At 38.2% G+C, this 12,092-nt stretch overlaps 1 protein-coding gene across 3 annotated transcripts in view; it reads left to right on the forward strand.

Moving 5' to 3' along the window:
• Nucleotides 1-12,092, forward strand: part of RAB11FIP2 (RAB11 family interacting protein 2) — a 108,410-nt gene that overhangs the window by 44,247 nt on the left and 52,071 nt on the right. For 2 of the 3 annotated variants that reach the window (XM_063625215.1, XM_063625220.1), the window contains one exon: nt 2,938-3,047. In XM_063625215.1, coding sequence (XP_063481285.1) covers nt 2,938-3,047 — 110 coding nt within the window. Of the gene's footprint in view, nt 1-1,000; nt 1,688-2,937; nt 3,048-12,092 lie in introns of those variants that run through there. The other variant, XM_055247726.2, reaches the window with a different exon arrangement.

Here is a 12,092-nt window from a genome sequence, read left to right on the forward strand (position 1 = left end):
AGAGCCCTCAGAAATGATGCCGCATAGCTACAACTATCTGATCTTTGACAAACCTGACAAAAACAAGAAATGGGGAAAGGATTCCCTACTTAATAAACGGTGCTGGGAAAACTGGCTAGCCATATGTAGAAAGCTGCAACTGGATCCCTTCCTTACACCTTATACAAAAATTAATTCAAGATGGATTAAAGACTTATATGTTAGACCTAAAACCATTAAAATCCTACAAGAAAACCTAGGCAATACCATTCAGGACATAGGCATGGGCAAGGACTTCATGTCTAAAACACCAAAAGCAATGGCAACAAAAGCCAAAATCGACAAATGGGATCTCATTAAACTAAAGAGCTTCTGCACAGCAAAAGAAACTATCATCAGAGTGAACAGGCAACCTACACAATGGGAGAAAATTTTTGCAACCTACTCATCTGACAAAGGGCTAATATCCAGAATCTACAATGAACTCAAACAAATTTACGAGAAAAAAACAAACAACCCCATCAAAAAGTGGGCAGAGGACATGAACAGACACTTCTCAAAAGAAGACATTTATGCAGCCAAAAAACACATGAAGAAATGCTCCTCATCACTGGCCATCAGAGAAATGCAAATCAAAACCACAGTGAGATACCATCTCACACCAGTTAGAATGGCCGTCATTAAAAAATCAGGAAACAACAGGTGCTGGAGAGGATGTGGAGAAATAGGAACACTTTTACACTGTTGGTGGGACTGTAAACTAGTTCAACCATTGTGGAAGTCAGTGTGGGGATTCCTCAGGGATCTCGAACTAGAAATACCATTTGACCCAGCCATCCCATTACTGGGTATATACCCAAAGGACTATAAATCATGCTGCTATAAAGACACATGCACACGTATGTTTATTGCGGCACTATTCACAATAGCAAAGAGTTGGAACCAACTCATTTTCTTTTTAAGCAAAAAAATTTAAGGACCACCAGTTTGCAATCTCTTTTTTTTTTCCTTTTTTTTTGAGATGGAGTTTTGCTCTTGTCGCCCAGGCTGGAGTGCAATGGCTCCATCTCGGCTCACTGCAACTTCCACCTCCCAGGTTCAAGGGATTCTTCTGCCTCAGCCTCCTGAGTAGCTGGGATTACAGGCGCCCACCACCACACCTGGCTAATTTTTGTATTTTTGGTAGAGACAGGATTTCACCATGTTGGCCAGGCTGGTCTCGAACTCCTTACTCAAGTGATCCATCCACCTCAGCCTCCCAAAGTTCTGGGATTACGTGAGCCACCACACCCGGCCTGCAGTCTGTTCTTAGTGAGTCAATATTTCTGATGTAACATCAGTTATCATCATCATCATGGTAAGAACAGTTTGGAGGAGGGTTGTCATTTACTTCCTCCTCAAGTGATTCTGCATTTAATCAAAAACTGGGCTGGCTGAGGAGCATGTGGGGTGTGTGTAATATGTAAGACTGAGAACAACCCGCCCAGGACTTCAGGGGTGATGGGGGGTGGTGTTGAGGGGGGAAATAGTAACTATTCGATGGTTATAAAATTTCACTTAGCACCATGAGTAAATGCTAGAGATCTGCGGAACAGCATTATGCCTATAGTTAACAATACTGTATTAGACGCTTAAAAATTTGTCAGGAGGGTAGATCTCATGCTAAATGTTATTACCACAATTTTTTAAAATGTAATTTAAAAAAGACTTTCTCCAGTATACCTGTCTCTGAGCCTGACTACAGTTGCTTTTCAGAGAACAGTGCAGGTAACCAGAGGTCCAGTCTGAGGGTCACTGCTTCTAATGTTTAAAGCGTTTTCAAGTGTTATCCTGGGATCTGTCACATACTCTTTTGTGGTAGTTGTGACTTTTCAATATCTTACTTATGATGATCTTGCCTTTTTGGTAAAAATTATATAAAAATTACTGGTGTCCCAAAGATCACTGTACATATATTGTGCTGTGTGAAGGTCAAATCACATGTATTGTATGACAATTTTCAGTAATAGAAAGTGAATAAATTTCCATGTGACTTTTAGGGCATAAAATACATATTTCAATTAAAATATAATGGCCATTGTTTCATAGTTTAATCTTTACATTGGCTATTTAAAATTCACTCATGCTTTTTGATCCCAGCCCTGACGCTGGTGCTCATACAGTGTCATCCCCAGGGCAGCAATGTCGACATCACCTGGAAACTTGTTAGAATACAAATTCTCAGGCCCTACCCAGACCTACTGAATCAGAAACGCTGAGGGTAGGACCCAAAAAGTCATTTTCACAAGCTCCCCCAAGTGGATCGAATGCATATTCAGATTTGAGGACCATTGAGATAGGGATCCTGTCCATTCTTTTCCCCTCGTAGTTTAATGGACTTTGGAGAGAATACTGTTTAGGTTTTTTTTTTTTTTTTTTGGCTTAATGTAACTTTCCTTGCCAATTTGTTTATAAACTGATTTTTAAAAAGTTTTTTGATGAATATATTTTAAAGAAAAACTTCATGTATAATGAAACTTCATATAGGTAGAATGTTCATAAGATAAGTACAATGCCCTATGCAGAGTGGATACATGATAAATATTGTTGATTATTGATATATGTTTTGTTTGTGCAATAAGATTTGGTACTGTGATTGAGAAGAAAAAAATACACAATGGGCCTTAATGTAAAAGTGCCAGAATAGTCTTCCAATTGGTCTGACTTGACTATACAAAGTTTGGTTAAGGAGGGCATCTTTCTCAACCTCACAGAGGCCATAACTGAGGTAAAAGATACTAGTGTAGAAAAGGAAACCAAGAATGCAGCCGTAGGGAGTGTGAGAGAATAGTTTTCAATGTATGCCTGAAATTGTGTAATGGGCCTTAAGATAACAAATGAAGCCCACTTGTGACTTTAGGTGAGAGGTTTTATTTAATGCATACTTTCTAATTTTTTTTTTTTTTTTTTTTTTTTGAGATGAAGTTTCACTCTGTCGCCGAGGCTGGAGTGCGATGGCGCGATCTCAGCTTACTACAACCTCCACCTCCTGGGTTCAAACAATTCTCTTCCCTCAGCCTCCTGAATAGGTAGGATTACAGGCCTGTGCCACCATGCCCAGCTAATTTTTGTATTTTTAGTAGAGGCAGGGTGTAACCATGTTGGCCAGGCTGGTCTTGAACTCAAGTGATCCACCTGCCTCAGCCTCCCATCAAATAACTTGTTTATTAAAAAGCTTGTGTTCTTTTCACAGTCAAAACTGGGTTGAGGTTTTGTTTCTAGGGAGATCTAGAATGAAATTGGAAAGTCTTGTTAGGTCTTGCGTCAAATATTAGAAACCCTAAATGATTAGAAAAAGATCATTATGCATTCAATTAACGTAATTTAAAATAAGGGGGGGGTGAAAGAGAACATCCAATAGGGAGAGTATTTTATTGGTTTTTATTCCTCAGTGGACTAATGTCTGGAACATTGACATTGTGAAATGAGTTCAAAGGTATCTAAACAAGGCAAAAACTGTTGGGTTTGATTTGTTTTTGTGTTTATTTGTTGCTTGTTTTAATCATGCAAACCCTCAATGAAAGCTTCAATGCTAAACATTAGGTTAGCCTATGGTACAAACCTAGTATTAGGAAACTAGAGAGCACAGATAATTAAAACCACAGCTGATTCGGAATCCTCAATTTGAACCTATAGTTTCAACCTCTTTCATCAAAATTTTGCTACCGATAATCTAAACAGTAACAAATTGGTTTATGAGTTTCATCTCCTTTCCTAGTTTTGCAGGCATTAGTAAGGGGGAAAGTGGCAGAGAAAACTGGGAGTTAGGTGGAGAAGGGAAACAGTAGGCCTGGTTCACTGGGAAACTAGTTGTCAACCTCTGATTAATTTAGGTTATAAGAGACCATACAGGACAAACACCTCTTTTAAAGAAATAATTCATTTATCATGAGCAGTTGACTGATCCAGTAGTTGCATTTAATGTTTTTATGTTTACATTGAAGTTTTTTTCATTAATGTACTGTTATTGAACATCTTTCATGAATTATAAGCTGTAAAATATTTTAATCCTTGACTCATTTGTTTACCAAGCTATTCATTTAATGCTATATAATATGTAGCACTTAAGACCATCTGTTAGGAGTATTTGAATAATACGCACACTGTGAAGATATGCACAGCAAATAAGCACAAAACACATGAAATATTCAGGAAGAGTTTGCGATGAAGACAATCCATGTATTTTAATTTTTTAAAATGTCTGAAATCTAGCAGTGAGTCTTTCCAAAAATGAAGCTCTCTTCTTATTCTGGGCAAGTTGCTATATTGAGATGGCATTAAGGTGTCATCCTAACTTTAAGTGAGCAGATTTTACATTAAAATATTGGAATTAATGCCAATTAGAATTGTGCTTCTAAGAGTTCTTCATTAAATGGGACAAGGTATTGCAGAGTAACTGCAGCAGTCACGTGGGAATCATAACAAGCATTCTGTTTTGTGAAGCAAACCAAAGAGGAAGGCTGTGATTAGGGGATGACTTGGGTGTCCTGGGGTCATCCTTGGAGGCAAGTATTTGAGGGGAACACCAGGTTTCATTTGTAGTCTTGGAAATACTAAGCTCGGTGCAGTGATTGGGCTGCAGAATCCTAGGTATTGAAAGGTCCTTTAATCCCATTGGAGGCTGAGGCTATGTATTTCTCTCCTCTGACTTGGTGGAGGGTCAAGAGGGGGTTAACATCATACGCAGGTCCCCCAAAGCAAGGGACCTTCTGGAAGATCAAAAATTGAGGTTTCCTTAGTCAGCTGCATATAGACACCTGGATTCTTAGACATACCCATCTCTCAGCCCTGACTGATTGTAAGGAGCCTCACTCACCCCTGGTAGACTTGTTGTCCAGGGTTACACCACTTGATATGCTATAGCCTGTCATGATGCCTCCTGTGAGAATGGACCAGGATGGTGTATACATGGGACAAAATGTGGTTCCCGCCAGACTAAGGGGGGATGTCTGGCCAATTATAGTTCGCAATCTTAGTATTCACTCTTTAGCAGTGGCTTCCCTAACTGCTTTCAACTCTGGTGTTTTGATGCCCAAACCAGACCCCCTTGAAATTAAAAACAGTCTACTTTTTTAGTTTTTGTTACTGGTCTCACAATAGCAGAGCAATGCCACTCGTGTGTGTCCCTCAAGCTCCCAGAGCGCATCCCCTTGTTAAAAGCCATAAAAAGACCACAGCAGCGAACCACGCCTTAATTTCTGATGAGCTGTTCCATATATATCACTATATTAGGATACTAGCATATTATTTCAACCTTTCATCTTGTCTTTACTCTTTCGGCTATGTTACAGACTCCATAATATTTGTTATTATCCACTAATTACTCCTCTCTCTTGATTCCCACAGACTGGCCAATCATTTTATAAATGCCTTTCAGTTGTCTTTACACTTAGTTCTTATTTGTTGAGCAAATTGATGCATTAAATGGGCCTCACTTAAGTTACTCTTCGGTTTTGTGTTTGGCATTCCCCAGTAACTAAATGAATTTCAGTGTGCATCTCTAAATGGTGAATATACTCCTACCTTTATTATCTTCACACTCGTATTTCCCTTTGTCCTGACTCATGTATTTCGTCATTTTAATTTGTATGCAGTTTTGTAAATCCCTCAAATCTTTTGTGGGATGGGGCATCTTATGGATAAATGTTTTATTGCTTCCAATCCTGCTTATTCCATTCCATCAAACTCGCATCTGATCTTTGTTGACCTCCAACAAACTCCCTTGTGCATTTTTTTTTTGTCCTTGCTTCTGGGTCTAATAGTTATTTTTTAAAAATAGACTAAGAATTCCTTGAGCCTCTAGTCATTGTGGCCCCAAGATGGACACTTAGCATAGTGCTTGTAATATTGTTGGGACTCAATAAGTATTTGTTATATAAGTGATCAAATTATTTTTATCAAGATCTATATGAAAATGTATTGTAAACGATGTTATCCTATAAAGGAACCCCCTTTGAAGTGATTAAAAATAGGGGTTTTTAACAGGCAGTGGGAGTTGGCACTAGAGGACGAATGATTGCTACAGAAGACATTGCAGAGTGAACTGGGAAAAAGCAAAAATAAATGTTCATCTCAAATCATAGGCAGTCTACCAAAATTTGATGAGTATCCTTCATCAACTTCTTCACTCATTCCTTCATTTTAGTGAGGACTTGTCATATCCTCCTGCAGATATTTGTTTACTTGTTCATCTGTACACATTCTGAGCAGAACAAAATATCTGCTTACTAATGCTTCCCTACTGCTTATAGGTCACACGTCACATTCTAGGTCCTCAGTAATGCATGTTAGAGAAAGGAGTGGAGGGAAGAGCTTAGAGGCTGATTATTTGAAATACAGTGTAAGAAGGTTTTACTTTTTTGTTGTATGTGATTTGGATGGCAGCATGCTGAGATTTTAATTATCTGTACTTTAAAATATTGCAACCATGGTTATTATAAAACACTTTCCATTGTCCTTGATAAAGGGAGGAGTTCCCATTCTAATTTGACTTATATTTGTAATTAATGAGAAAGAAAGAAACCTTGAGTGGTCCGTAATTGAAACAGGGTGTACATTGATCCATTTTTGTTTAGGAGTCTTATAGAAACTCTAGACATAAAAATAGTTTTCTTAATTATATCATGATACAAAAATAAATATATTGTTTTGAGGAGAACACTAAGCAAGAAAGGCTTTTCCACCCGAAGTCCTTTATTTGATATACATGTCTTTCATTGAACAGTCTGCAAGAATGAGTCCAGAATAAAACCTCAGTGCAACATGCAAAGTAAATTTCATCTTGAGTGTTAATGGATTGATCAACAGTTGCTGTTGTGTTCTGGAAATTGATGAGATTTCATTTGGGCTCTCTCATTCATCCATCAATCCAATCCACCATCCATACATACATCCTTCCTTCCTTCTACTCAACAAATATATATTGAAAATCTGCTATGTGTAAAACACTATTTTAAAACACTGCTGGTACAGAGTTGAACAAGATGTGCAAAAACGTGCCATGATTAATGATGTCTACCAATTGCTCATGAAGTTCATGCTTCCCCCCAGCCCTTTTTTTTTTGAGGAGCAATTTTGAATCTTTTAAGGCCTGTTCAAGTTAAAGTGACCAATTAAGTACTCGAGTTAATCATAGCAGCAGCAACTCACAGAACTTGAGTGTTATGTCCTGTGAGGATGAAACTTCATATCATCTCACCAATGCTGATCTTAGACGATGAGGTAATCTAGATGCACCCTGTAGCATGAAGAACTAATGATGAGCTCACATGAATTTCTTTCATGACTCTCTTAGTTAACCCATGGGTTTAATTTTGAAAAAAAAAATGTAGGTGAAATATGGGAGATGTTTCTAAGCAAGATTGAAAGAATGCTGAATTATCTTCACTACAGGGACAATTCTTTAATAATTTAAGTAATAATGTAAATGGACTGTTGTGATTCTTTTCTGTATTGCAGAAAACTCACTACCATTCTTCATTTGGAATTGCAGTCATATAATTTAGAAATGAAACATAAAGTAAATTTTATTTAAGAAATCTGCATCAACGTTTATGACACATGAATTCTTTGGAGAAAAATAAGTACCAAATTGCTGAATGGATTGAGAATTGTATGTAAGAGGACGTTTTCAGTAGCTTCTAAGTTGAATAATACTAGCTGGAAATTTTTCATACCCAAAACCTAATGATGCCTGATTTAGTCTTTTTTTAATTGAGAACAATTACCTTCATAAGATAAAATACACTTACCATCAAAAACAAACATTGAATCATGGGGAAAGATGTATTAATCAAAAAATCTTGAGGCAACTAAATGCTATCTGGAAAAAAATATAAATTCATATCCATACCTCCAGTCATTCCACCAAAAGAGATTCAATATGGATTAAAAATTTAAACATAAAAATGACAAGTACCAAACAAAATGTTGGATTTTTTGTTCTGTTTTGTTTCTTAATAATCTCAGAATAGAGAAGACCTGTCCATTCACATCATAAAATCTAAATTCTGTAGAGAAAAATATTGATACAGTTGACAATATAAAGTTTTTTAAATGTTTGAACAACAACAACAAAAAGAACTATAAACAAAGACAAAGGCAAATGACAAAATGGGGGAAAGATTACAACACATATGACAGACAAGGTCTAATTTTTCTGTTATATCAAAAGCCTTCATGTGCTAATAAAGAGACAAACCCTTAGGAAAATATTCGGAAGACAAAAACGCAAAAGAAGAAAGCCAAATAACCTTGCAAACATTTGCAAATTAGAAAAAAACAAAGAAGATGCCACATTTCACCCATCAGTCATGTTAATACACAGCTTTGCCTGGAGATAGGGATGTGGGCATTCTTAATACGTCGTTTGGAATGTAAATTGAGACAAGCTCTTTGGGGGGCAATTTTACAATGTTACTAATATTTTAAGTGCATACTTTTGACCCAGCGATTTTATTCTAGGAATTTGTCTTACAAATATTTGGGACATGTATACAAACATACACTTGCAGCATTGTTGATAATAAAAAATTGGAAATAAGCAACTAGTCAAACGGTTTTTGTTATCCAGTTGAATACTATGCAGCAAGTAAAAAGCATGAGGTCTGTGTTGCTGATGTGCCAAAATACCCAAGATAGATTGTTAAGGGGGAAAGAAAAGTCAAAGAAAACTATGTGGAGAGCACTTCAGCAATTTACATATTAAAATATGTGGATGTATTGATGTGTTTGCTGGAACATTCCTGGAAGAATATGTAAGACCAAAAGTGATTATTTCTGAAGAATAGGACTAGGAATAGAATAGGAAACAGATTAACTTTTCATAAACTTCTATGGTCTGTGTTAGTTTTTCGTATGCATGTGCCATTTTTAGAATTAAAGATACATCTTTTGATCAATTTCAGGACTGTTTGGCTAGTTATTACCTGGTTTTAGGCTTTAGCCATTCTTTCTGTATATAATTTAGTTCTGTATTTGGAAAATAGTATGTATAGAGCTTCAAGTAAACCACTGCCCTGCAAAGGTGAGTGGTTCACCATTTGGTCAAGAACAGGAGTCAGGTTCCTCCATTTTCACAACTGTCAGCTTTCTCACTGGAACGTCTGGCATCCAGAACCCCGGGGGCACCCGTCCAGCCCAGCACAGAATCCCTGTGAGCCAGGCTTTCCGTGAAGACTGATGCTGCCTCTGCTGGGGAACCGCAGTGCAAGGTGGTGCCCATCATGTTTTTTAAAGGGATAAATTCCCTATGAAATTTAGTCCAGGAATTTCTTCTTAGATTTTTCTGTATGAGTTGAACAGTTCTAGAATTTGTGTTTTTTTACCAGATTTTTTCCTTGCCTGGAATCTTAGCATCAAATTCAGTGGTCAGTATATAACTGGGTGTTTAATAATTATTTTAACGATCTGGTTGTGATTTAAATATATCGTAAATCTTTTTGGGGGAGAAACCACAACGTCAACATAACTTGTAAAGAAATGAACAAGCTTAATGCTACTCTAATGAGGACCTTTTGTTATATAGGTGAGACATATCGCTTTGAGGTATGACTTCCTTCTAGGAAAGGCAGTGTCTCCTATGTTGTATTCTTGACGAAGATGTTTTAATTTTAATCTAACCATGAGAAAACAATCAGACAAACCCAGAGTGTGCCACATTGTAGCCGATTGGGTTCAAAAACGTCAATGTCATGAAAAACAAACAACGAACAAGGGATTGTTCCAAATTAAAATAGTCTAAAGAGACACACTAAATGCATTGCACAAATATTATTGGATTCTACATTAAAAAAAAAAGGCCAGAAATACTTGGGAACAACTGAGAAAATGGAATATGAATTATAAAATAAAATTAATGTTAATTTTCTTAGGTATATTGATGGTTATGTAGTAGGATGGCCTTATTAGGAATTGCATGTGAAAGTATTGAGGACTGGCTGGGCGTGGTGGCTCACACCTGTAATCCCAACACATTGGGAAGCCAGGGTGGGTGGATCGCTTGAGCCCAGGAGTTCGAGACCAGCCTGGGCAACATGGAGAAACCCTATCTCTAAATAAATGAATAAGTAAATAATAAAAAACAGAAACCTGACATTTATTAAAAAAAAAAAGTGTTGAGGAGTGAAGTGTTTTGATGTTTACAACCTACATTCAAATGGTTTAGGGGAAAAAGGCTATAGCTAGATAGTGAAAGCAACTATAGCAAGACGTTAACAATCGGTGAATCTAAGTGAAGGGTAGATGGGTAGAGAGTTTTTCTTTCAATTCTGTAAGTTTGAAAATTTCAAAATGAAGAAATTGGGAGACAAGAAAAATCCCATTTGGCTTTCAAAAAAATCATATCATTAGTAAACGATAGCAAAAATTTTTTTTGTTTTAAAAGACCTTTTAGGTTAGGCTCCTCTCCATTCTGTTGCGCCTCCTAATTTGACTTTATCCCTTGTTTTACCCAAGTGAGGACATGCTCTTGGTTTACTGTCAGTATCGTGGGTTTTTCCTAGTTCTTGTGACATCTCTGGACTACAGCAGGTTGCCCCCTCTGGCGCCACCATCTCTGTGCTCTGGTTTCTGGAAGCCCCCTTGACCCGCCCCTTTACTCCATATCCTGAGGGGAGTGTTCCATCAGGGGTCCCAGGTGGCTTGTTGACGCCACCTTTGCCCCTGACCCCCGCTTCGCTTTCACTCCCCAGGTGTCTCTGCTTTCAGGCCGCACCCCACCCCCAAGCCTTTGTCTAATTAAACTGAAGTGGTGCCACCTGGCAAAGTCTTCCTTCCTGGGTGGTTTTTTTTTTCTCCTTTTTCCCCTCTGGGGTTGTCAGGAGTTTCTTGTCAGCATCTTTGGCCTTTCCTGCCCTCTTTTTCCCTGAACTGGGTCTGTGGTTTCCCCAGGTGTCCAGTTCTTAGATGTCATGTGAACTGCTGGTGGCTTTTTCAGAAATAAGGAAGGCCCCATTAAGACTGCCCCATGCCTTTCTAGACAAAAATTCCAAACGTAGGTGCCCTGGGAGGTATTTTTCAGTCCTCTGCCCCTGCGCTTTCTAGCTGGGGCACGATCTGGGCTCGCATTCCCCAATTTCCTGCAGCCTGTGTGCCTGGAAGTGGTGCTGTGGTCCTGTCCCCAGCAGGGTCCCTCCCCGCTGCTTCCCCTCACCCTTGCCTTTGACTCTTTCACACTTTGAAAGTTGGTGCCAAAATGTTTCCTGTCTTTCCACCAGAATCCCCAGAACCCTCCAAACAACTGCCAAATCAAATCCTGAAGTATTGAAGCCAATTTAGTGCTTTATGCTCCCAGTCTGATCAAGGAAGGAAGCAAAAACTCAGGGATCAGTTTTTACCTGGATTTCCCAGATTTGAGCTGTGATCCATCCAATAGAGTTGGACTGTTAATACCGTGACCATAGTATAAAATATACTGAGAAGAGAAATGAAAGCTGTCAAGCACTGGCAAATTGTGTGAACCAAGGGACAGTCTTGCTTCAGGCTAGAACATGGCATCTACAAGAGATTGCAGACCTTCATTAATACTCCAACAAATTAGCATGATACACAGCATACAGATATTAGATAGAATCGCACTACCTTCTTTTAAGTCTTGGGTATTCATCCCTAAAGTTTCCAACATTTGAGAAGCAGAGATTAAGAAAGATAGATGGAGAACCAGAAAACCAGTTGTACTTCTGACCTACTTACTGATGAGCTTTGTAATTTTGTTCGAGTTAGTAAATGTGTTTGCTTCTATTTTCTCTGTAAAATGAGGAAGTAGGTTGGGTGGAGGTGTCAGATTTGATCTCTACAGTCTCTCCCGGCCCTAGAACTTCGTGATGATAAAATACAGTGGTCTGGGGTTTTACATTCTTCGATGTTTTTTAGAAAATGCCCTTTTAAACACTGAGAAGAGGTATCTGTATTTTTTGCAATTCTATTATTTTGAGCACAGTCAAACCTGATCTGAACCCAAAGCCAGGATAATATGAAAAGAACTGTGTGGAAATCAAAGACTGGCACATTGGAAGACACCTGCAGAGTATCAACACTGAGGGTCTTCCTCATTGATCTCAATCTCGGAGGAGCCA

The sequence above is a fragment of the Symphalangus syndactylus genome, chromosome 2 (assembly GCF_028878055.3).
Source record: "Symphalangus syndactylus isolate Jambi chromosome 2, NHGRI_mSymSyn1-v2.1_pri, whole genome shotgun sequence".
Lineage (NCBI taxonomy): Eukaryota > Metazoa > Chordata > Mammalia > Primates > Hylobatidae > Symphalangus > Symphalangus syndactylus.